Source organism: Periplaneta americana, chromosome 15, assembly GCF_040183065.1.
Source record: "Periplaneta americana isolate PAMFEO1 chromosome 15, P.americana_PAMFEO1_priV1, whole genome shotgun sequence".
NCBI lineage: Eukaryota > Metazoa > Arthropoda > Insecta > Blattodea > Blattidae > Periplaneta > Periplaneta americana.
Window position 1 is genome coordinate 38,778,216 of NC_091131.1, and position 27,847 is coordinate 38,806,062.

At 34.2% G+C, this 27,847-nt stretch overlaps 1 protein-coding gene across 9 annotated transcripts in view; it reads left to right on the plus strand.

Moving 5' to 3' along the window:
• The window catches only part of dati (datilografo), an 811,390-nt gene that overhangs the window by 222,520 nt on the left and 561,023 nt on the right, over positions 1-27,847 (plus strand). For 8 of the 9 annotated variants that reach the window (XM_069846946.1, XM_069846942.1, XM_069846937.1 and 5 more), the window contains one exon: positions 22,498-24,187. In XM_069846946.1, coding sequence (XP_069703047.1) covers positions 23,819-24,187 — 369 coding nt within the window. In that variant the 5' untranslated portion in view covers positions 22,498-23,818. Of the gene's footprint in view, positions 1-21,876; positions 22,238-22,497; positions 24,188-27,847 lie in introns of those variants that run through there. The other variant, XM_069846939.1, reaches the window with a different exon arrangement.

Genomic DNA, 27,847 nt, shown 5'->3' on the forward strand with positions numbered 1-27,847 from the left:
GCCAGTTCTGCTTTCATTTTTTTTATCTTCAAACTCTTTCAACGATGATGATGAATGTACTGACAAATCACGAAGACTAACATGTGTCTACTTGGAAAATTTGGCCACAGATTTCGAGTCACTTTCATTTGTTATTTTCTGTTGTAGTCGTTATGGAAACATACAATATAAATGAATATATTATGTTTACTAATGTGAGTTTTAGTCAAATTTCCTGGGAAACTTTAAAAACAATATTAGTCACTACCGGTATTTACTTTTTTGTTGCTATGGAAACTTGTGAAGATTGTTTTTTAAGTTTCACTGAAACAACACAATATGACACTAGAACAATTCTCTATCATTTTTCGTTGTACAAATATTTTAGGAATTGCTCTGATTGAGCAGCACAAATAAAAAAACTAAGATCACTGAAAGGAATGTGTTATGAAAAACAAGATCCGAGATAATAAAAAAAAAAGTGGTAGGCCTATTATCAAACGTGGGAGGTATAAAACTTAAAAAATTGGGTCCTTAAAGTGGCGACAGGGATGGAAGATTGCATATGACGCTTGGCACCCAACAGTATTGTTGGGACGCCTATACGTGATAGGGTCCTCTGTAGTCCCATTTGACGAAGTTAGAAGTTAAAGAAGTTCTACATTTTAAACGATTTGTAAACTGACATGAAAGATATTTCTATTTGGTACACGACTTCTTATAACTAAACTTGTATATCTCGTTACTAGTTTCATTATAAGAAGTCGTGTACTTGTATATCTCGTTACTTGCGTTTCCAATTCACTGTGGGCTAAAGCAAGGAGATGCACTATCACCTTTACTTTTTAACTTTGCTCTAGAGTATGCCATTAGGAAAGTCCAGGAAAACAGAGAGGGTTTGGAATTGAACGGGTTACATCAGCTGCTTGTCTATGCGGATGACGTGAATGTGTTAGGAGAAAATCCACAAACGATTAGGGAAAACATGGGAATTTTACTGGAAGCAAGTAAAGAGATAGTTTTGGAAGTCAATTCCGAAAAGACGAAGTAAGTTATATGATTATGTCTCGTGACGGGAATATTGTACGAAATGGAAATATAAAAATTGGAAATTTATCTTTTGAAAAGGTGGAGAAGTTAAAATATCTTGGAGTAACAGTAACAAATATAAATGATACTCGGGAGGAAATTAAACACAGAATAAATATGGGAAATGCGTGTTATTATTCGGTTGAGAAGCTTTTATCATCCAGTCTGCTGTCAAAAAATCAGAAAGTTACAATTTATAAAACAGTTATATTACAGGTTGTTCTTTATGGTTGTGAAACTTGGACTCTCACTTTGAGAGAGGAACATAGGTTAAGGGTGTTTGAGAATAAGGTTCTTAGGAAAATATTTGGGGCTAAGAGGGATGAAGTTACAGGAGAATGGAGAAAGTTACACAACATAGAACTGCACGCATTGTATTCTTCACCTGACATAATTAGGAACATTAAATCCAGACGTTTGAGATGGGCAGGGCATGGAGCACGTATGGGCGAATCCAGAAATGCATATAGAGTGTTAGTTGGGAGGCCGGAGGGGAAAAGACCTTTAGGGAGGCCGAGACGTAGATGGGAAGATAATATTAAAATGGGTTTGAGGGAGGTGGGATATGATGATAGAGAATGGATTAATTTTGCTCAGGATAGGGACCAATGGCGGGCTTATGTGAGGGCGGCAATGAACCTCCGGGTTCCTTAAAAGCCAGTAAGTAAGTAAGTATCTCGTTACTACCCTATGGTTTAAGCGGTAGCATTTTTCCTGTAATACCTGGGTTCACTTCCCGGTGGAGAAGTAGTAATTAGACCTATATTTACATACACTGTATATTGTACATTACTTCTTACAGGGAATAGGTAAATTATATCCATTACAGTGTTTGTACTGTATTGTCTCAAACTGTGATCTTGCCTCATGCCTACCACATAATCGAAGAGTTTCGCTCTTTGTGAATGATTAGTGTTAGTTTGTAATCCTAAATGAACACGGAAGAAATAAATAGTTTCAAACTTTGAAATCAGATGGCGTTGGTTACTAATTTTTGCCTCTAATCAGAGATTAAAGAAACTTGGATTATTTTAACAACGCTTAACGTATTGACAGAAGTTCAAAGCACGTGACCAGTTGGGAATCATAACTCGCGCATCATATTATTTACTTTCACTTGTTTCTCTCAGTCCTAGTTCTTATGGCAACTAGTGAGAAGTCTTTCAATTTTACGAGACTGTGTCAAATATCCCGATTTGAAACTGAAATATTAATTTAATTTATATCACCTTTAGTTTTGTAGAGGTTTGTAATTTCGTGCATATTTCGTTGCTAAGGCTGTTTGTTAGATTTAATTGCATTATTAACGATGTTAAACTTTTTTAAGGTCATGATGTCTGTTATATTACGTCCCTACGAAAGAAAAGTATGAGAAATGGATTTTAAAATGCACAGTGCAGTAGGAAAATTTCATCTAGTTTCGGTTTATATAGTATTAACTGCATAAAACTTTCTTCGATAGAAATTATTGAACATTTATAATGTCTACAGTGTTTTGATGAAAAGTAATTTTAGATCAATTAACTTTCTCTGGGTACAATATAAATTAATTTATCACTACCTATTTTGACTACCAATTTATCCGAACACCTTCTTCTTCGTTTTACCGATTAGGTATGTTATCCTTGTTTTAAGCTATAAATTTCAGGCTAGTTCCCTCGTTTACAGACTGATTTCCTTGCAAAAAAAATTCAGGCCAGTTTCCCTCCTTGTTTTATAAATTTCAGGATAGTTTTCCTCTGTTTTATAAACGTCAGACTAGTTTTCTTCCCTGTTTCACAAACTTCAGACTAGTTTTCCCCCCCTTTTTTTTTTATAAATTTCATACTTGTTTCCTCCCTCCTTGTTTACAGGCTAAATTCCCTGCAAACAACTTCAGCCTAGTTTTTCTCCTTGTTTTCTAGTTTCTCCGCGTTTTATAAACTTCAGGCTAGTTCAGATCCTTGTTTTATAAACTTCAGGTTAGTTTCGTTATTGTTTTATAACTTTCAGACTAGTTATTCACTTTGTTTTATAAATCTTCACGCTTTACAACCTACAGATTAGTTTTTCTCTTTGTTTTATAATTTTCAGGCTTGTTTCCTTCCCTGTTTACAGGCTAATTTCCCTCCAAACAACTTCAGGCTAGTTTTCCTCGTTTTCCAATTTCCCCCTGTTTTATAAACTTCAGGCTAGTTCATATCCTTGTTTTGTAAACTTCAGGTTAGTTTCGTTACTGTTTTATAACCTTCAGACTAGTTCTTCACTTTGTTTTGTAAATCTCAGGCTAATTTCCTTCTCGCTTTATAACCTTCAGATTAGTTTTTCTCTTTGTTTTATAACTTTCAGGCTTGTTTCCATCCTTGATTACAGACTAATTTCCCTGCAAACAACTTCAGGCTAGTTTTCCTCCTTGTTTTCCAGTTTCCTCTCTCTTTTATAAATTTCTGGCTAGTTTCTTCATTGTTTTATAGCCTTCATAATAGTTCTCCTTGTTTTATAACCTTCAGACCAATTCATATCATTGTTTTATAACCTTCAGACTAGTTTTTCTCGTTTTGTAACCTTCAGACTAGTTTATCTTATTCTTTTATAACCTTCAGACTAGATTATCTCATTGTTTTATAACCTTGAGATTAGTTTATCTCATTTTTTTTTATAACTTTCAGACTAGTTTTTTTCATTGTTTATTTCCTTCAGACTAGATTTTCTCATTGTTTTATAATCTTCAGACTAGTTTTTCTCTTGTTTTATAACTTTCAGCCTAGTTTTTCTCCCTATTTTATAACTTTCAGACTAGTTTTTTTCATTGTTTATTTCCTTCAGACTAGATTTTCTCATTGTTTTATAATCTTCAGACTAGTTTTTCTCTTGTTTTATAATTTTCAGCCTAGTTTTTCTCCCTATTTTATAACTTGCAGACTAGTTTTTCTCGTTTTGTAACCGTCAGGGTAGTTTACCTCCTTGTTTTATAGGCTAAACTTCAGCTAGTTTACCTTATTCTTTTATAACCTTCAGACTGGTTTTTCTCAAACTTCAGGTTTGTCTCCTTCTTTCATTATACGCTAATTTCCATCCCAACAAATTCAGGCTAATTTACTTCGTTTTAGTTTTCTCCTTGTTTTATAATTTTCAGGCTTGTTTTCCTCTTTGTTTTATAAACTTCAGACTAGTTTTTATCCTAATTTTATTCATTTCAGGCTAGTTTACTCTTTATTTTATTTTTTTAGACTAGTTCTTCTCCTAAATTTTTTAACTTAAGGGTAATTTTCCTCCTCCTTTCATAATTTTCAGGCTTGTTTTCCTCTTTTTTATAATCTTTAGACTCGTTTTTCTCTTAATTTGATAAACTTCGGGCTAGTTTTCCTACTTATATATTTTCAGACTTCCTTTCATCTTTATTTTTTTAAATCCTCAGGCTTGTTTTTCTCTTTGTTTTATGATCTTGAGGCGGCCGGGTAGCTCAGTTGGTAGAGCAGCTGGCTACGGACTGGAAGGTCCGGGGTTCGATCCCAGGTGGCGACAGGATTTTTTCTCGTTGCCAAACTTTCAGAACGGCCCCGAGGTTCACTCAGCCTCCTATAAAATTGAGTATCGGGTCTTTCCCGGGGGTAAAAGGCGGCCAGAGCGTGGTGCCGACCACACCACCTCATTCTAGTGCCGAGATCATGGAAAGCATGGGGCTCTACCTCCATGCCCCCCAAGTGCCTTCATGGCATGTTACGGGGATACCTTTACCTTTACCTTTTATGATCTTGAGACTAGTTTCTCTCCTAATTTTATAAACTCCAGGTTTATCTCCTTGTTCTGTAATTTTCAGGTTTATTTTCCTTTTGTTTTATAATTTTCACGCTTGTTTTCCTCATAGTTTTATAATCTTCAGACTAGTTTTTCTCATAATTTTACACACTTCAAGCTACTTTCTCTAGTTCTATTTTTCAGTATTCGAAATTGATTGCCAATAGCAACATTTCTTTAGGCCTATCATTAGATAACACTTATGCTTTATTATATGATATAGGCTTAGACTGTTAATATTTAACCAATAATAATAATAATAATAATAATAATAATAATAATAATAATAATCCGTGACAGCCCATGGAGGGTCAAGACTTGCCAGCCGTCTGCTGACCTCACGTCTATATGTCTCGCTGAGGTGAACTATCATCCATTTAGTATTGGGGTAATAAATGGTCAACAAGATGACCCTCCCAGCTGTTATAGCTGGCTTTTTTTTAGTACGTTATTTTACAACGCTTTATCAACATCTTAGGTTATTTAGCGTCTGAATGAGATGAAGGTGATAATGCCGGTGAAATGAGTCCGGGGTCCAGCACCGAAAGTTACTTAGCATTTGCTCATATTAGGTTGAGGGAAAACCCTAGAAAAAACCTCAACCAGGTAACTTGCCCCGATCGGGAATCGAACCCGGGCCACCTGGTTTCGCGGCCAGACGCGCTGACCGTAGCTGGCTTTCTTAACCGAATTTCGCTACCTATCATAGCTCCCCAAATTCATCACGATGCTGGGTGGGCACCGGTCTTATACACTAGTCGAGATTTCATGATAAAATTTCTTGCCCCATGAAGACTAGAACCAGCGCTCATTTCCTATTGCTAGTCCACGACTTGACGCCTTGGACCATGCAGCCACGACACGAGACGTTCAACGTTTAACAGATAATGGAATGGAATTTTCCAAAACAGTATACGCATACGTACATTACCCCATTTGAATGCATATTTTTGCAATGTGGCTATATAATTCTATCTTCTAAGTTTTGCTAGAATGGTTAAATAAGACTTTTTAGACATTTTAGACGCTGTTAGCTATTAAAATAGGTATATACGCATATGGCTTTGTGAAATTCTGACAACGTGGGCAACAAGAAGCACTTCCCCCCCCCCTTCATTGGACTATTATCGTCGTCACAGAATCTAGTCGTCTCTGAGTTGCTATTGTTCTTAAATAGAGAAATTAAGTAAATAATACTCTCTAACTGCAATGGAATTAAGCCAGTATAGAAGCAAACGTATATCTTTTCAATCTCGTAAATTAAATTCGACATATATCCTTCTTCCCCTAAAACATCGGAAGGTATTATACGTTAGATCATATTGTATCCAATATCGTTTAATTTCCTGCAGAAATTCTTCAAATCAAATTCGTTAGGAAGTAACATTGTGATATAGATGTTTGCACACACGGCTATTTCAGTTACAGTGGCTTTCTGGTGTATGGAAATACATTTTAAGCTGTACCAACAGTTTCTGTAAATCTTTGAAACTGAATAATAATAATAATAATAATAATAATAATAATAATAATAATAATAATAATAATAATAATAATAATATAATAATATAATAATAATATAATAATAATAATAATAATAATAATAATAATAATAGAAAAAATAGTGTTTCGTGAGAAGAATAAATGTTTATATATTTTTAAAACAGAATTTAGTGATACCGGTATTTTCCTTTGATTCAGTTAGTCTGATTTTTATTTTTCTAAAATATAAGTACAGTATTATCCATATCATATGAGTCCTGCCATGTTTCTGACAAACACTAAATGAAAGAGAACGCTATTGTAATGTTTGAATAACCTCCGACATGAATATGAAACAGTTGATCGAGGGGTACTCACAATATAGATAACTGATTCATCATTTTTCTTTTGCTTTTATCGCTTTAGCCAGAAACTGAATCGTCATTTGTTTGGTTGCTATGATTTTTTTCTCTTAATTGCTGTTTTGTAATATCACAGTCTAGTATATACAGTCACGAAGCTCAATATGTAATAAATATGCATCCACAGATAGTTGCCAACCACTAGGATCGCTACTATCTCCTCATTACAGACAAGGCGAAATAGTAACTGCACAGTCTATTGTTCCTAGCAACCCCATCAACTCAAGCTTCGTGACTGTATATACTAGACTGTGGTAATATTATGGTTCGGTGTATACTTTTTATTTCCGAGCAAAAAAAAAAAGGACACTCGAAATTGTATTTTTGAAATTATAATTTTTTTAAGTTCTATTTACCAGTGAAAATCTTGAATGTTAACAGATATAATTACATTATGTAATGCCATGTATGTAATAAGAAATTGCTGCAGAGTTCTCGTGTTAGATTGAAGTAGTCAGTATTGTAATTACCAGTACCGTAAATAATCTCTCGAAGATAGATAAGATAATATATCGGGAAACAATCCGTATGAAACTGTGTAAAATCAATTTCACTGAAGCATTATTACTGTTCCCAAGACAACTCCCTACAGAAAAATTAAACCGTATTATTTTGTTTTGTGTTCTTTTGCTGTTAAATTAATACAAACCGATGGAAAACAGTTAAAATAAGGAAAATTATTCATTCGTATAATTAAACGAATATAGTCTACTTTAAATATTAATTATTCTTGACTGTATTATAAAAACTTCTACTCAAAATTGTATTAAAGGTTTTTAATGCAATTTTGCTCTCTAAAAATAGGAAAATAAATCTACAGTGGCTAATTTCATTAGAGGTTTTCATTTATCTAGAGAAAAGCAAAACTCAGATGGGATTTAATTGAATACTACACGATTAGAAGAAAGTATATAACGACAATAAAATACAATAAAACATTAATTGACTTACCAAAATTATAAACTGCCTTGAAAATGTATTTTACCATCTCATCACTACAAATATCCCGCTAGATGGCAGTAGTGTGTTATGATTAGCTATTTTCTTTTTACCAGTTGTGCGAACTATACAATCTTCATTGAACACTATGGACGATTACTAGTCAAGAAGGCTTTGTTGATTCAGTTTCATTTTTATTAAAACAGTTGCATTCCACTTCAATTATCAATATATATATATATATATATATATATATATATATATATATATATATAGTATATATTAAACAATCTCTGAAACGTGAATATCCATAATCTCATACAGCAGAAACTATAACATGACCTAAATAATATAAACAAGATAAATTTATAGAAAAGTTTTAATCAAGGATGATGAAATATATATGAATTATTTTAAAATGTAGAATTATTCAAAGTGCAACGTTGGTAAACAAAGAAACAAATGCTAGGGAGATGATAAAAATTGTAGAATGTAGCTATGATTGGTTGAAACACGTCGTTCTGTACCGGTTTATTGGTTAAAAGTAGTGTAACTTAGTAAAAATGTAATAATCTATCACAAGTTACGTCCTAATTGGCCTATACCTGTTTGTCTTACAGTAGTCTCAACTAAAGTCTTTATTTTCATATGAAATATAGCTTTCTGAAATATCAATAGTAAGTAATAATAATAATAATAATAATAATAATAATAATAATAATAATAATAATAATAATAATAGAATCGAGAACATAATTCAAAAGGATGAAAATAAGTTAATTAGCTTTTACTGACACAGTTTTATGTTTATTTATTTCTCAGAATATGGCCTCGAAGGCAACAGCAGTAAATATACGAATTGGCGCTCGTTCAACCAAAAAGAAAGGCTCTGTTGTATACAGAAAAGTATAATAAAAATTATAGGCTGATGTATTATGTAATGACATTAATAAATTCCTTGCTAATAAAATCTGTCCTTAGTGAAAAAGAAAACTCTAATTATTTTAGTAATGACGGACGAAACTTTTGTGTAATAAGCTGCCCAATTCTTGTATGGTAATTTTCTTATATAGCCTATACGACCTGAATTGCATGCAATTTCAATTTCTAAATTTATATACAAGGTTTCAGCAAGACACTCTGTCAAAACATCTGACGACAGCTCACCAAGTGAAACTGTATATCAAGACTTAAGATTCTCTCAAGTTGAGAATATAGCTTATTGTTATATACAGTTTTATATATTGTGAATAAAATAAAATATTATTATTAATTCCATAATTTTCGTAGGATCGCCAGCCAATATTTCCTTCCTGTCATATGCGAATTTCTTGTAGAATTTATTCTTGGGATATATCCTGTGATTTTTTTCTTTCAAAATAATAAAATTGTAAGGAAGATTTTCTTAGACTAATTTCTTTTGTCCTGCTATTTGCGTTCAACTATGGCTCCAATGCAGCCAATAAAATCATATCATCTATTTGAAAAGAAACGTTTTATAAATTCTTTGAATTATTGTTCACAAACTTTATAGAAATTTTATTAAACAGTAATCTATGCTTTCTTTATTTTGAAACTATCAAATTGTATCTTGGCTTTTCCATAGTACGCGACACTTAAACTTCCAGCTTGCATTTTTCTAAGTTCTATCACAGTCTAGTATATATAGTCACGAAGCTTGAGTTGTTGAAGGTACTAGGAACAATAGACTGTGCCGGTACTATTTCGCATTGTCTGTGATGAGGCGACAGTAGCGATCCTAGTGGTTAGCAACTATCTATGGATGCATATTCCCTACGGATTGAGCTTCGTGACTGAATATACTAGACTGTGGTTCTACGGTGCGGGATTCTGTGACAGGTTAGGCTTTCCGTATACATTATATATACTAATCTGTAACAGGTTACGATAGATTAGTTTAGACTTTTGGTAGGCCTATGCCTTGCATATACTAAGTGAAATGAAATGTGCATTTCGCGTTCATTTTTAAGGGTTTTACCTCTTTTTTTTTCAGTGTCAAACTTTTTTAGGTTATCTACATCGATCAATTCCTTTAAATTGTTTGCTATATGTTTCAAGTCAACTGATGTCCTATATGAATTCTGCACATTCAAAACTATCTTTCCTCTGAAAATTAGACCATTTTTCCACTTTTCTAATCACAAAAACTTTAAGTGTCGCGTGCTATAGAATACCCTGTGTCTTAAATTTTTGTTGCTTATACAACAGGAGCTAAAATAATATTATATTTAAATCACATCAAAATGAGATACCGGGTGATTTATAAATAAGTGTAAATATTATATGGATGAAATGTACCAGTAAAAGCAAAACTAAAACGCCCTATAACATTTTTCCTGAAAGTTTTTAAATTCAGAGTTATGTAGCAAACAAACAGTAACGAACTCAACAAAAACTTGAAGTAATTTCTCTCAAGAAGTTTACAAAAATTACATTGTAGGGCTGCATAATAAGCGATCGAAGACGATTTTTCTGAAATTTTAGGCAGAGACGTGCTCGCCGCCTTAGTGATTTTGTGACCTCACTCATTCAATTCCGAAACCTTTCATGGCTACGTTCATTTCGTCGCTACACTTCTGCTCTGACCGGAATGTCAGTGACGGTACACTAGTATCTTCAGACGACCGATGTGGTTTATGTCCGGTGACCTGGCTGGCCAACCAACTGGTCCTCCACGACCTATCCATTTCACTGCGACATAACTCTGAAATAAAACACTTTCACAAAAAAAAACTTATTGCGTATTTTAGTCTTGTTTTTACTGCTACATTACAACCATGCTTATTTATGAATCATCCTGTATAGGCCTATTATATAAGAAAGTTTAGTGTTTATATTAACAAGAAGAGCATCGAACTGATAGAATAATACATAGAATAATTCCGCATCACAGGCTATCTTTAAAATTCGATCTCTTATAACATGAATTTGTCAAAGTACAACTTAGGGCAGCGCCTGGTTCAAACGACTGTGGAAAGAATGTTTATTTTGAACCTAATTTACAGTTTAAATATATTTTTGTTATATATTATTTATAGCACTTGAATTATCATGCATTTCCTTTTTATCCTTTGGTTGAGTGGAAGTGAAGGGCTCACGGCCTTAACTCTGCGAGAATAAATAAAGCATCATCATCATTATCATTATTATTATTATTATTATTATTATTATTATTATTATTATTATAAACAGACATAAAAAGCAACAAACAAAGCAACGGAAAAAAAAAAGAACGGAGTATTGAGTAAGAAATTCATTCACGTGAGAGCCTAAGATCTCACGAAATCAACCAATATTTTCCGAAGGTGACTTAGCGAAACTTATGGCAACCGACCATTTTTTTTTGTCTAAGATGATACATTGAGTTAAATCAACTTAAAATTAGTCCAGAACCAAGTAGGCGTAGCCTACTCATTCCTAAACTTAAAAATAACACCCTGTATATAAATAGTCTAATATCTTAAATTTTTTCTCATTTAAATTCACAAATCGAGTTGGCTATTGAATTACTTTATTGTTTCAATGCTTAATGCCTTTTTCTGCTATTATACTGAACATATTAAGTGGAGATATGGTGATAGTAGAGCAGTTATGAATTAAAAATGAAAGGAGAATCTTTCTCACTGGCATTTCGACGACCATAAATCTCAGACTACATACCTTGCTTGTAATGGTGACAATAGTGCAGTGTCGTTAGGTGAAATAAGCAAAGACAAAAATTCCTTTAATAGGTGTATAATTTAAGTATATTTGACGATTTTTTTGTAAAGACAACACAAAAATTATGAGTATTCTAGCGGAATTTTGAACATTATATATTAGTTCCAAGAAATTGTATCTTGCTATAATAAATTTTCCATGAAGCATTTTATACCGAATACAATGATATTTTTGTGTTGTAAAACTTTATCCTTTATAGACTACATTTCTCTCCTCTGAAAATGCAATGCCTGGCAACGAAGCGATAAAAAAGTAACACTTGCAATATTGATATTAGATAAAATTCTGATATCCGTACTCAGTTTCCCATAAGTTGAAAAGAATTTGAGATAACATTATTGTAAATCACACTTAAAATTGTGTAGACGAAGTTAGATGAAACATAGGAGAATTATGTAAAACCTTAACAATTTTGAAGTCTTTTTTTTTTTCTAGATATGAAACACTTCTCTTTTTCCATGAGTGTATGATAAACATGGTTTCCTACGTGGTCCGTCTCCCTCGATTCTCTACTTAATGTTCCTTAAGGTTTTCCACGCAGTAGTCATAGAAATATTGGGTACATTCGTCCCTCCTCTGGCAAACTAGCGAAAGTGTAAAATTAGCGACCCTGTACTTAAGGTCTATATTGTACTATTAAATGGCACAATATAGACCTTAAGTACAGGGTCGCTAGTTTGACAGAGGAGGGACGATATGTTATGTTTATATAGCCTATGTTTCTGTACAGACTGGAAGTAACAATAAAATTCTTAACTGCGCTGATTTTAACAGACAAATGAATACTTTTTTTTTTTCAGAAAAAATATCCCTTAAATGTTAACACTGTTTTCTCGATATATATACTATCCGTACGATTGTAATTTGTAATATTATCATTAGAGAAACTGATAAGAAATAATTTATCTCTTTCCAGTTTTTAAATAAAATGGACGGTTTTCTTACAAATTAAGTAAAAATAATAACACGTATCGTTATTTCTTGTCATTATGAAGTATGGCAACCCTGCTGCAGTGACTAAAGGACAGAACGCTGCTATTCAGATGTCAGCTCATGTGTGTATTTGTAAATGAGTCGGCGATGCGCTGTTGTCAAATTACACAAACTTTCAGCCTAATTTTCTAATTAAACATGTACTTAATTACAAAACGCGTAATAGGTTTTTATTTATTTTTAATGTAGCTGTTCTTTTTCCCCTTTCAATTTGCACAGTTAACTTATATCACTTCCAAATTTTGTTCTCTAAATGTAGAAATTTTATCCGAGCAAATGTAACTTTTCGTTCAGCAAAGGAGTTTTAAAATGTCCATAAGTTCACTACATTCATAATAATTTATAATTTATGTAATTTTAGTTAAATAGCGGTGATATAAATAATTTGTGTATTACGATTTTTTTCAAAATCAGGTTTCTTTTTTTTTAACCGCAAATTGGTTTCCCAGCAACGAATAATACATTATGCAGAATGAGCTACAAATTCCTTACAATTACACTTTCAATTTTTTTATAAATTTCAGTAATGTAGACCTAATTCGACTACAGATTCTTGCGTGAAATCAGCTATTCATAAAAGTAACGTAAATGACAAAATTGCATCGATCGTAGAAATGTTGGCGTATTTGGAATAAAAACAAAGGGAAAATTTGTAAAAAGAAACAAAGTAATAACAGACCTACATATAATCCAATGATGTAAGAAGATTGAACGTTGTAGAAGTTTCTTTCTTTATTTATTTTTACTAATGGCGGTCACTTGACTGTTCGTCATTCACCCATTTGAAGCCAGTTTTGCAGACCACTTTACCGCCAGAGTCGTTGCTCATTATGCGCCATAGGAGGCTGGTCTACGCTACACCCGCGAGGATGTTATGTTTTATTTAACGACGCTCGCAACTGCAGAGGTTATATCACACTTAAATGCCATCGAACTGGCCCGGGATCGAACCCGCAACCTTGGGCATAGACCCGCGATGATGATGGAGATTTGTTGCAATGTTCGGAACTCCCGAAGAAAACTCCTGTGTTACCTGGACCACGGGCTTGCCCAACACAAGTTATAAATCGGGGTTGCACCGAGGTTCGAAACCGGGCCCACAGGATTATAAGCCCAGCTAGCAACTAGACCACTTTAGCAGCTTTATAGAAGTTTGTTAGAGGATTTCTTTGAACCGTAGATATTATTATTATTATTATTATTATTATTATTATTATTATTAATTTTTGTTGAATATTCATTGCTCAATAGCCTGAAATGAATTCATATTTCTGTTAAATTTCTGTTAAATTTTATCTCAGAGGAATCAGGAATTATTCTAGAGTTTTGTTGAAAATTGAATGTAATTAAAATGTGGAAATATTATGGTTGCTAGGCACTTCCAACACGTTGAAGCGGAGAATTAAAATTGCATCGTATAGGAAGGAACGGCACTCTATCTTGTCTGATAATGAGACTGTTTTGAAAAACTTTAACACCTACGTTTGTTGAGAGTGAGTGTGTGATTTTGTATGTATGTGTGTGTGTTCCTCCTTCTCACCGGGATAGTTCTGGAACTGGCCGCAACTTCCACACTGCTCTTGGGGGTTAGTGTATCTCCCTCTCTTTTCTGCGAAGACGGGGTGGAGTGGATGTTAGTAAAGGAAACCTCGTGTCAGCTGCTAGTTGTGCAGTTTTCTCTCTCGTGCTAAATGTCACAATCTACTCTCAACAACTTCTTTTCAAAAGTCTCCGATAGAAATTATAGGCAAAAAAGGAGTAAATGCAAATAATTGTAGGCTATTTCATTGTGAATATTTAATGTTCTTTTACTTGAACAGTAGGCCTAATTATTTAGATGTTAAATCTCGCCGACATTTTATATGCCATTGACATTGGAATACTGTACAAGTTAAACCGTAGGCAATGCCATTAATTTCGGGGGATTATTCTTTGAGATATTTCAAACAAAAAAGTTTAATACAATTTTGCTCGTCATTGCTTCCTTTTAGAGTAAAAAAATGTTTATATGTTTTTATATATATATGTTACAATGTGTTTTGGGAAAACAATTCATTTACTTTCCAATATGCCTAGACAATTTAAGAGAGCAGTATATTATGATAATATATTATTGAAAGAATTTTAGTTTTGTCCTTTAAATGTGCGGAAATTTGATCCGAACAAATGTAACTTTTCGTTCTGCAAAGGAATTTTACAATGTTACATTTGTTCAGATCAAATTTGTACACATTTAAGAGGTTAGGTACAGCTTATAGCAGTAACATTTTTGGAAATATTTAACATTTTTTCCTCCATTATTGTATCTTGTACAGTAATGAAAATTCGTATGAGTAAAACATTGTCCTTTTGCTATATGAAAAAAATATTTTTACGATTTAAAAAAAAATATATATATATATATATTTTTTTTTTAAATTCAAAATGGTGGCAGTTCACTGTGCAATGATAAGCATTTCCCTCATAACTCTTAAACTTTTTCATGTTCTCTGTCTTTTAGGCCTATTTTAGTGCTGAAACTCGTGTTTACAATATGATGCGCTTTCTACTATAATTATATAGCATTATTTTCTTTTATATTGAGTTAGAAAAAAATATTGATATTTGACCGTTTTTAAATGAATTTATTTTTTATCAGACCATCTATCAAAGGTAGAGAAGTGATCTTGCATCATATTGTAGATATGACATACATAAATACACACAAAAAGGTTGAGTTATGTGGGAAACGCTTCATCACTGCACAGTGAGCTGAATTTTGAAAAAAAAAAAATTAAATAATTTTTTTCTAAATTGTAATAGTAATATACGTTACAAGAGCGGTATGTTGACGTTTTCATGGTCGAGGAAAAGATTGAAAAAGCGAAACGTAGTTGAGCTTTTTTAATTTCCGAGAACATGAAAACAAACATACCGCTCGTGTATCGTACATTATTTTGTGCGAAGATCGTTTATTACATACCTGAAAGACGAATTTCTAATTAGTTGCAATGAAATCTCCATGTTGGTTTCTGTTTAATGACGGCAACTTCGGAAAACCAAAATATCTTTCTTCAACATTGTTGCTATAAATTTTTTTCTGTTTTTACTATACTCCAGCAGGCCGTGATATACGTCTGTCTTTTTCCCCCCCCCCCCAGTCTATAAATGCGAACTTAAAACAAACGGTAAGGTTATGTAATGATTTATTTTTCATTTTAATATTTTAACAATATTATTTATATAACATATTGCAGTAATAACATTGGCATCTGGAATCTTGTTGATTTTTTCACGGCTTCCTTAATGTTACTTGTATCAGGAATGCAATAAGTTTCGTGGAGTAGTAGACTTTACTTAATTTTTGCAAATATTTAAAAACAATAATTAACATTGCAATTTAGGTGAAATTGCAGTGGTAAATTTCCAATTTATAATTATTGCTATGTTAAACGTCTCTAAAAATAATATGTTAAAAGCCTAAAGCAGTAAAATGAATGTCGCGCTTAAGCGGTAAGAAGAGGGAAATTGTTATGTGTGTTACGTTGGGAATATTGAATGTGGTATTTCACACTTACCGCGTATTTGTTCTGTGCGGAAAACAAGCAAATACGCACGATCTCGCACAAAAATATTCTTTTTGATATAGCAGAAGGACAGTGTTTTACACATACTGATTTTCATTATTGTACAAGAAACAGTAATGGAGGAAAAAAAAATGTTGAATATTTCCAAAATTTTACTGCTGTAAGCTGTACCTAGCCCCTTAAGGGACAAAACTGAAACTCTTTCAATTGTTTATTATCATGATACACTGCTCTCTTAAACTGACTGAGTATATCGGAAATTGAATCAATGGCTTTCCCAAAACACGTGATGAAATGTTTCATATAAAACAATTTTTATCTCGGAAAGAAAGCAAAAACGAGAAAAATTGTATTAATTTTTTGTTTGAAATATCTCAAAGAATAACTCCCTGAAATTAATGACATTAGTTCCGATTTTCCCTGTATACAGTTTTCTCAAATATAAAATTTTGGATGAATTTCTCCACGGTGACTCAGAGCTAGAGCGCTTGGCTTATAAGCTAGAGGGTCCGTGTTCAAATCTTCCTCTACTTTGAATTTATAACATGTGCTGGGCATGTAGCTACATGGTCCAGGTAACACAAAGGTTTTTCTCCGAATACGACCAACATCACTTTCACTGTGACGTCCCAAGATTTCAACATCATAATTATGAATATAATGTGAATTCACAGCTTGTGGTGCACTCTGGATAGTCTTTGACGAACCAAGTGGCCAGCCAGCCAGCATCTTGATTCGGTGATGGGTTTTGATATAGAGATCCAGCTGTATAATTTTTTACTCCTATTGGAAGCTAGTCTCTGATGTTGAACACATAGTTTTCTTCCTGTTGGTTATTTGATATTATTTACTGATGATAGATACGTGTGGCTGCAATTAGATATGATGTTTTAAATAATTATTTGATCTTCACTTAGTAAACAATTGATGTATTGAACTGCTTTAGTAAATTCTGTGAATAATATTCATTGGACTCGATGCCTGAAATTTCGCGGGAAATTTATTTGGTGTATGATAGTTGGCCCCACTAACTGTACGGACAACTTTTCTTTGAACACCACGTAGTTTAGACATGAATTTTTTTATTAAACGCTGACCATCCTGGAAATGCATAAAATATAGGTCTACTTTATCTGATTAGCAAACTTTCTTTGACCATAAACTCAGAGATTATGAATTGAAAATAAGGTATAAGCTTGAAAAATATTATAAACCTTTTATTAAAATGAGACTTGAACGTTAATCTGTGGTCTAATATAATGCCTAGATATTTTGTTTCATTTTCTCTGAAATAGATTCATTAAAAATCTTTAATTCAAAGGAAAGTTCAGGACGTCTTTTAGTGAAAATTACAGCTGAACTCTTTGATGTATTTATTTTTATCTTCCAGTTTTGGACCCACGATTCAATAATCCCACTTTTTAGAAAGGAACTAAGTCAAAATTTGCGATTTTTATTTTAACTGATGAAATTATTAATACTTTCAATGCGCACTAATTGGCAGAGAAAAACACATAGTCAAACCTCACCCTGTATCTTTAACATGAAGTTGATATTTATATACGGCGCTGGTAAACTGGTATTTATTCGTAAAATAAGTTTCTTTTGCTCTTCAGAAAAGTAGCATATTTTGACTTAGTTCCTTTCTAAAAAGTGCGGTTCAAATTTATTTACATAATTTTGTATTTTAGTGCAAGCTTCTTGAATATCTATTTGTGGTATAGCCTAAATTAAAGTGTCATCTTCGAAATGTGCAAAATGACAATTTTCATGTTGAGGGAAATCCGCTATATAAAAAAATATTGAAGGACGTTGGAGGTAGACCTAATACTACTCCTTGAGGTACACCTGCCTGTATGGCTTTCTCTGCCCATTTACTTTAACCTTGAATTTTCTGTTACTTAGGAAGCTTTCCAGAATGTAAACGTAGGCATACGGCAGATTTTAAGTTATTAATTTCATTATTAGACCTTTAGTCTACGCTTCTCAACACTAACGACATCTGTGAGCCGCTCATACACTCGTAGTCGGAGAGAATAATAAATTAAAGGTCTTGCCATTAGAGGCGGGGGGGAGGGGATAGTAATCACGACTATCGTGGTTAAAAGTGTCGTTAAGAATTAAGTAACAAGCTCTAATAAGATAAATATCTTCGCACAGGAATTTTCCTCGATTTTTGTGTCAGAATTTTCGGTTTTAGCACCATGATATAAACGAGAGAAATCCAAAGTTCTGGAGCTAAGAATCGATTCCATCACAACATAAGGCAAGGAGATTAGAACATGTTTATTGGATCTTTTACCAATAGGTCTACCGAAGGACAGCTTTTTGATAACGGATCGAAAAGAATTGATTATCAATTTTCTTTAATTGTTTGATAACTATAAGCTCTTAGGACTTTCTGGTTTGTTTAGATCGCGTTCCTTTGTCAACGCTGAAACGTTGAAACGTGTTCAACAAAAGTCCTGATATAAGTTACTGTAATTTATTTGAAGGTTGATTAATTAATAACTTGACACGCTCGCTTTCCAGGCTCTACACACGAAGGGAACTTTTCCTCTTTAAGGAAAATTACCCGAGAGCCGAACTCGGGAATCGAATACGGAACCTCCAGTTCTGGAAGCCAGCATGCTCTCCACCAGACCATAGACGCAGTCAATCATTTGTTTGCCTAAAAAAAATAAAAATAAATATTTTGCATTAAATGTAGCGGGCAGTAATACTAAAACATCACGTTGTAAGAAAGTTAATTATCTAGAGAGGATGGTCGGTGTTTTTTTTTCTTGGTTATTTAATGACGCTGTATCAACTACTCGGTTATTTTGCGTCGATTAAATTGGTGATAACGAAATGAGGCCGAGGATTCGTCATAGATTACCTAACATTCGCCTTATGGTTGGGAAAACCTCGGAAAAAACCCAATCAGGTAACCAGCCCAAACGAGAATCGAACCCGCGTCCGAGCGCAACTCCTGATCGGCAGGCAAGCGCCTTAGCCGACTGAGTTATGCCGGTAGGGTATGGTAACTCACTAAACTCACTTTTGTTAAATCTCGATTAATTTAGTCGAAGTTCTTCTCTTGGTTTTTCTCGTCTGAATATTACTAATTTTCAGTTAAATAAAGATAGTCGCGATATGACCTAGGAGCTAAAGCGACTATAAATAAGTATTAAAAAATATTTATCGGTACTCATTTTTCCATTAGAACATATAGGTTATAGGCCTACGACTTGAGGTAAATTATGTGTGCCATAGGAACTGTTAAATTCTGAAACAACGCCAGTAATAATAATAATAATAATAATAATAATAATAATAATAATAATAATAATAATAATAATAAGCGCTGTAGCTAAGGCATAACATTAGAGCCACTGTGCTGGTTTAATTTCCAAGCTTGGGCACAGATATTTGCTACTTCTCAAAGAGATTTATCATGTCGTATTTGATTCCTCGTCGTGTTGACCCTGTGTTACAAGAGCCCAGCCACGTGTGTGTTTAGACTTAAAACAATGCGAGGGGAAAAAAAAGGTCAAAATTAAACTCAGAATAATGTGTAGGACATGAAAACATCAAGAAGATATTGTTAATGTTATTAGTAGCCTAGTAGTGGTTAGCTATCTGATAGTTATTTTAAATTGTATTTATGTTATTTTATTACTAATTTTATTGTTAAATGTTTCAAATCCTTTGCTAATTGAACATATTTTCTAATTAGGTGGTTTTTAATGGTAAATTCAGGAGTACATTTATTTCAGATTGAGTGTAACTTACATAACGAAGAAAAATTTATGGGAAAAGTTACGAATAGGTGGCTTACGGAACACGCTAAGTACAGAATCTTCCGTTAGAAATGCGACTGAAGTCAAGTTCTTCTGCTGCTACTGCTATTACTACTGCTGCTACTAATACTACTACTACTAGGTACTACTACTACTTACTTACTTATTGGCTTTTAAGGAACCCGGAGGTTCATTGCTGCCCTCACATAAGCCCGCCATTGATCCCTATCCTGAGCAAGATTAATCCAGTCTCTATCATCATATCCTACCTCCCTCAAATCCATTTTAATATTATCTTCCCATCTACGTCTCGGCCTCCCCAAAGGTCTTTTTCCCTCCGGCGTCCAACTAACACTCTATATGCATTTCTGGATTCGCCCATACGACTACTACTACTACTACTACTACTACTACTACTACTATTACTAGAACTATTGTCAATATCTTTACCACCGTATCCTACCTTGTTCTTATTTTTATTTCCACACATTGTTGTGACTAAAATAATTACTTAAGATTTTATTCGTTTTGTAAGCAATGATTAAATTTATTAATTACAGAAGAGGTTTCCAATATTGGATTTTTCACCTAAAGTAACAAACACGCATGCATATTGTAAGATAACATAGAGCCTAAGTTTGATTTTGTTTTTAATTATCAGTTGACTACGAAAAATATATTTATTATATTTTATGAAAATTGAAGAAATCTTATTTATTTTAGTGGTACATTTCATTTGTTACTTAAAGGCGTCTGATTTTATTTTTACTTTATTTTTTCCAATAATGTTGTATCTTTGTATCAACTAGAAGTTCAATGCCCCGACAGATACTTTTACAGAGTTTTAAAGAATTACGATTGACGACTAACATTCTACTTTCAACTGTTTTTGAAGGGAAGTATTGCACGAAAAGAGGTGTACAGTAAAGCATTTTATAGGTCTACTCAGTTTTTTAGAGGAAAAACTAGTACAAAAAAAAAAAAAAACTTTATGGACACTTACAAACAAGGGCTAGTGGTATGTCTTTACCAAAATCCCAATGCTGAAATTCACTGTGAGAATTAAAATCATTGTTTCTAATTTTGTTGGAATTTTTTTAGACTCCCTTCCTGTATTGTTTTAAACTTTTTTTAACTTTCGATAGAGAGAAAAAATAAACAGATGGGTGTACTCTCGTAAAGTTTTTCAGATATATTCGAAGTTCTGCTAACTGCGAAGACAAATTAAGAGAATGGCTACGAATAGTTACTTAAGAAATTGACAACTATAAACTACTATTATTATGAGCATCATTATCATGTAATCACCGCGGCGGACACTTGCCCCGTCTTGGTGTTCCTTGACGCACCCCCTGGTCAGAAGGTTCGTGGCCACGGCTAGTCGTCGCCTCAACCCCGAGCCGTACTCTTATTTCCTCCCCGCCACCACCACCCCTCTCTATGCCGGCCCTTCACACGGCGATTCCCCTCTTCTTTTTAGTCTCCCCCACTTTCACCCTTACCTCAACTCGCATCTCGGCAGCGTAAGGGGGTAGGAGGGGTTGAAAAAAATAATTCCCTACTATAGACGAAGGCAAGGCAAGTGAGGGTTTTTTTTTTCTATCCCTCTAGGGAAGGAAGGTAGGGAGGACCACTGGAAATAAGGAGAGGGGTGCTCGGAGGGATGAGAAAAGGAGAGGGAGGGGGGAGTGTTGGAAGGGTGGAAGCGTCGTGGAGAAAACGACGCCGCGAGAGGCGAAGTCTTGCGAGCAGGTCGGCGCATGTAGAACGTCTGCGCACAGAACAAGTAAGGAAAATATATCGGGAGAGGGTGTGAGGGGGTGAAGCGACGAGAAAAGAGAAGAGAGGGTGAGAAAAGATTTGAGAATAGGGGTTGTACCGCGCAGTGTCTAAGAGAGAGCAAGGGAGAGAGAAAAAGAGGGAAACGGGCGAAGGGAAGGCACGGAATATTTTCTCTCTCTCTTAGGCGACGAAGGGTTCCTTTTGCCGGTTCCTCTTTTACCCTTCTCTTCCTTCGGCGGCGTGAGGAAGAGTAGGAGAGAGAGAGGAACAGAGAGAGACAGCTAGCAGAAAAGGAATGGGAACGGGAGTTTCCTTTTGCTTCGTCAGTTTGTGTAGCGCTCGCGGAGACGTCGGGCGTCGTTTTCTAGAGGGGGGGCGTCGTCGTCGCGCCGTCCTCGTTTCTCTAGACGTTCGTCGTCGTCGTCGTCGTCGTAGTATCGGGTTCTCGGATTTAGGAAGTATTATTCCTAAACATACCACTCTGGCAGAAGGAGGTGCTCTGTAACTTGGTGCGCCTTCGCTGCCGTCTTCGATAAAGAGGGACGCAGTTTTGTTATAAGTTAAGAGGTTAACTTCGCTCAGAGCCTCAGTTGGACTCTTGAGATCCCTTCGACAAGACGTACACACATATACACGCCCGCCTACGCTCTTTAGCACGTGTGAAAACAATAGTTCATTCTGCGAGGTAACATCTCTAATATTTCCGACTTTCTAAAAAGAAAACACCTTGCGGACTTGTGATTTTCAAAGTGTAACTTGTGATTAACAACAACTTAGAAAACTTTCTTTGAAATTTTTTGTGCTAGTTTTTGGACTTTTAACATCAATTTCTTACCTGTGTCTTTTTAATTAACAAACTCGCTACAAGAATTTACGTGTTAAAACTGTCTGATATACACTCTCGATCTTGTAATTAATTTTGTTTCCCTTTTTTGTGTTTTACAGGTGTGACAACAATAACCGAACATTACATACGAGAAGACGTCGGAACATCTGACCCAACATTTCTCCTTTCGAGTTGATGAATTGAGAAGGTGCTGCTGCTGTTGGTACTGTGGTTCGTTCGAACGCCGCTAGAGGGACAACAACCAATAGCAAACAGCTGCCCAACCGCTCACCGGTTACCGAAAGAATTATAAAAAAAAAGAAGAAGAAAAAAGAGGGAGAGAGAAGAACAATTTTTTTTATAGCCTACAGAGAACAGTTGTCCCACGTCATTCGTTTTGTTTTTATTATTATATTATTTAATAACAGATTAATATTTAGCCAAAGGTATCGCAAAGGAACATTACCTTATCTACGAAGCCTACGTTTTATTTTCAATTAAGTTTTTCTTCAAAACACCAGCGTGAAGAACGGTGAAAAGTGGCTGCATGACTGAACTCAAATAAATCCGTTTATGTGTTACTTGTGCTGTGACATCTATCGAACGTTGTCAGTAGGTGATTGAAAACAAGTGAAGAAGTAGACGATACAACCAGGTTTTACACATACGTGAGAAATATCAATAACCGGACGAAGATAAGTAGAGGAGGAAGAGGAAGAAGAAGGTGAAGTTTTCCTACATTTCGAGACATTAAGAAGAAAATAACAACGGGCGCTATTTCTTGTAGATGTCGCGGAGGAGGAAAAGATCATCAGGGAAAGTTCATTGTTAACAAACAGATCGCAGACTTCAAACGACTCAACACGACAATTTTCACAAGAAGAAGAGGAAGAAAAGGTGGTACAAAACAGAAGATAGAGGAAGCATAGGAAGACAGAAGAAAACTACTCTGGAAGATTACCTCAGCAATTATTTTTTTCCTGTCACAACAATCAATAACAGTTCCTGGATTTACTGCAACAGTGAATCAACAAAGCCAAGAGTTATTCCGATCCTTATATTACCAAGAATCCTATTGTCCTATAATACTGTAATCCATTGTTCATCTTAGAAAGGAAGAAGAAAATAACAGAAGCTTTCCATTCCAACGAAGGAAAGCGAAGACCAACGACAACAATAAAACCAAATAACGACGAAATTCTCTGCAACCAACGTCTACAAGAATTCTTGGTCGTGGATTTTCTACAGAGCAACCCGATTTTAAACAGCGCCACCACCAACAATAGCAACCGAAATTCCGGTTTCAACAATTACTTCTGTGATTCAACACGGTTTTTTGACCACACCCGTGTCAACATTTCCGACATAACGACGACTTTCAACACGATCACGACGCCTCTGGATCTCAGAGCGACGCCGATCCCAGACGGGTCCTCGACCATGTCGGCTGACGTCCAACAGCAGTCGGCCGTCGCGGCTCGCTCTGTCTTCAAGATGAACCCCGACTTCTGGCAGCAAGCTAGAGGTCCGCCTTCGATGCCGCCGGGGCCTAACCTCGGACAGCCTCCGTCCGGGGGCGGCGGCGGAGGCGGCAACGGGGGTAACGGCGGTGGAGGCGCAGGGGGTACCAACACCACGGCTACCGGGGGGCCGACGCCTCCGGGCGCCGGGGGCGGAGGTCTCAACAACACCCCCAACAACAATGTGGTCAACAACACACAAGGTGGTGGCGGAAATGGTGGTGGCGGGGGTGGATCTACGACTCCTGACTCCAAGATGATGACAGAGAAGCTAGTCAACGAATTACAGGTAAGCACGTCGAGCACGTGTTGTCAGACTTGCTTGCGGCGGTGGGAGCTAAGTGCCTCCAGTACGTCGAACCTGTAACACTCCGTGTACGTGTCGCATGATCTGTAGTCTCGATGTTGCGGAATGCGTTATTTTTATGTTTTTGGTTTCGTGTTTCAGTTCAGAAGAATTTTGTTAATGTGAGAGTTAAGTTTTTTTTCTTTTCTTATTTTTGCATCACATTGTTGCGGAATGTGCAATTTATTTGTTAATCTCATGAAGTGTTAATATTATTTCGGTGTTAAAAGTTTAAGGCAATTTTCTTCACTGAATAGGATTTATGGATTTTTATTTTCTGCATCACAATGTTGCGATTTTTCTTATTTTTTGCATCAAAATGTTGCGGAATGTGCAATTTATCTGTTAATCTCATGAAGTGTTAATTTTGTTTCGGTGTTAAAGTATAAGGCAATTTTCTTCACTCAATGAAATTTATGAATTTTTATTTTCTGCCTCACATTGTTGCGAAATCTCCTATTAATTTCAGTTTCGTGTGTTAATTGTGCAGAAGAATATTTATTTATTTTGTTATTACAACAGTTTACAATATTTTCATTTTTGCATCACATTGTTACATGGACTGTCCTTCATTTGTTAATTTGATTTCGTAACGAACATTCTTTAGTATCGTAGTTAACAGTTATTATTTCTGCATATATTGTTTCGGAATGTGTCGTTCATTTGTTAATCTTGCTTAGTGTTAATATTATTTTCGTGTTGAAATTTGAAAGCTACTTTTCTTTGCGTAACAGCTGTATTAATTTTCTGTAGCCTAAGTCACTGTTGCGGAATGCCTTACTCTTTTTTTTTTAAATTTAGATTCCATGTTTCAAATATTTTGAGAATATTTATTAATTTAATGTGCAACAAATTTTCTACTTTTTGCATAATATTGTTGCAGAATGAGTTTTTGACTTGTCAAATTACGTAAAGTATTAATATCGTACCCGTGTTAAAATTTGAAATAGTTTTTATCTTCATAGAATAGCCTAATATTAACAGCGGAATGTTTTTTTATTTAAATTTCGTATTCCAAATGCTGACAGTATATTTTTAATTTATTTACAAGCATATATTCATTTATTGCATAAAATTACCGCGAAATGTGTTATTCATATGTCGAGCTTCGTAAATTGTTATATTGTTTCCGTGTTAAAATCTGAATGCCAATGTTCTTAACAACATTTTATAATTTCTTGCGTCACGTTGCTAAGGAATGCGCTATTCAATTGTTAACTTTAATTTCGTGTTCTGTGTGTTGATGAAGATTTGTCAATATATTAGTTCAGAATTCTAATGTCTTACAATGTAGGCTAATTCATTATTTATTCATTTGAATGTCATAAATTCTTTAGTGCTGTTTCTTATTATTTCCAAAGACATTTTTATTTAGGTCTACGTAAATAATACTCAAATCAAAATGTATTTTAACCTTCTCGTTTGCGCTATATGTCTTAAGACGCATTTATTTTCAAACCTTATTTTCCGTGATGGTAAATTTCATGTAGTTAACGATATTTATTTGTTTAATTTTTCCATCAGATTGTTGACTTTTTATACACATTTGATAATTTGGCGATGTCATTAGTTTAACATCAATATGGACATCAAATTGGCTGTTCATATACATTGAATATAGTAAGAAAAGTCATATCATTGCGAGATATTGCATTAAAGTTAATGTAATTTTCGTATCTTACATAGCCTACTGAATAAATTATTCAATTTGTAGGTATAGCGTTATTCTCTTTTTTAATCTCTTGTTTCATTGCGCGAGATAGTCCGCATTTGTCAATCCCATTTTCGGAATTCAACTGTTTAACATTTGTTTTTATTTATACGCCTCTCGTTTTGTATCATTGTTGCGCAATGTGCTATTCATTAGTTGTTTTTATGATATACGAGGAGAATTAAAATGAATTTCGTCTTTGAAATTCTATATATTTATTTACTTAATGTGAATTATTTACGGTAGATATATTTTCGTTTGTGATCTTGTTAAGATATAAATAAGTTTTAATTCCTGGCTTGTTGGGATGTGCTTATGTTGTGTGATTGAACGGTATGTTTGTAATTTTTGTCATCGTCTGTAGGCCTACGATATTTTGTTTTTAGGTTATGTTGAGATATAGTTAACGCACACAAAACTTTTTTACTATAAAACTTTACGTATATATTACTGACCGGAAAATAAGATACATTTTTTTAGAGAAGTTGTGTTGCATGTATTTAATGTAGTTCGTTTCTTTTAAGTTACAAGCAATATAGAACAAACATAGCAAAGACGACAAAACATATGGGTAAATAAATAAAACAAAAGAATTACAAAGACTCGTAAAATTAAATCGAGGTAAAATATTTAGTTAATATTAAGAATATATGCTCGTTAATTGTTATGTATAGTGGTAAACATTTTTTACTGGTCACGAAATTATTTATTGCTAAAGATCTCAAGAACGCGATAGGCAATAGAAAGTGTTAGTGTTGGATCTTCAGCGGGAGCAAACCGAACTTCGGTTAGCGGCGATTGCGGCCGCAGTGGCCGCCACAGGCTTATGCAAGTTGCCGGACTAATCCCCCCTCTCGTGTGACTTAGGCATGAATGCAGTTAACAAGGGACGTACGGCAGTGCAATAACGGATGCGTTCTGAAACTTCTGCCTCGATTTTTACACGAAATTTCAGTTTCTAGTTATTAACACACAAATGTTTGCATTTAGTTAGACCTAGCCTATCATATTCGTTTGGCTCTTCGACATCGCTTTAACAAATGCTGAAGTTTTCATACAAATGTATTAGGAATTTTCAGAAGGAACGGCACACTCACTTCGTAACTGCAATGCATTAAATATGGAAATCTCTTATACGTATAGTAATTCACAAAATAGTTTTATAAACTCGTCTACATAAGAACTGAGTTCGATTTTTATTATTTTGTTGCTAAAATTAATGTTTACATACTTGAGTAATTAGAAAATACATTATTGTTATCTGTCGCAGAAGTCTATGAAGACGACGTAATTAGAAATTTGCTTACCATAAATAAGCTGATTTAGTCAAACTGTTTCAAATTGTGAGGTGGGGGGGGGCGGAGAAAAGCTTAAGTTACAAAAACATAATTCTTAGCCTATGTTACTTATAATATGAAATTTCTCTATTAATGAAAAATATTAAAATCTTGTATTTAAAAGTCTTATTAGGCCTACTCTGTTATTTATAAATTAGTCTTCTAACATCAACAGTATTCTTCACGAATTTCTTACAATTTCTTCATAATCAAATTTAAGATACTTATTGCATGAAATGATTTTACTTAATTATTAAATTAGAATACTACGACTACTTTTATATTAATACCAATGTATTGCCTTGTTTAATTTTCAGTTTTTTTTTTTTATTTAGGCCTACTTGTCCGATGAATTTATTCCTTAATCTATTAAAATGTATTTTAGATTCTTTTACTTAAACATTTACGTGTCTGTATTTGCAGTAACCCTTTAATTTAGACCTCCAGCTTGTCATAAATAAATAACTGAATAAAACCCAAGGCTAGACCATAAAATAAAATGCAAGGACATAGAATGAAGTTCCGTGTTTATTGAACTACTACATTATATTGTTT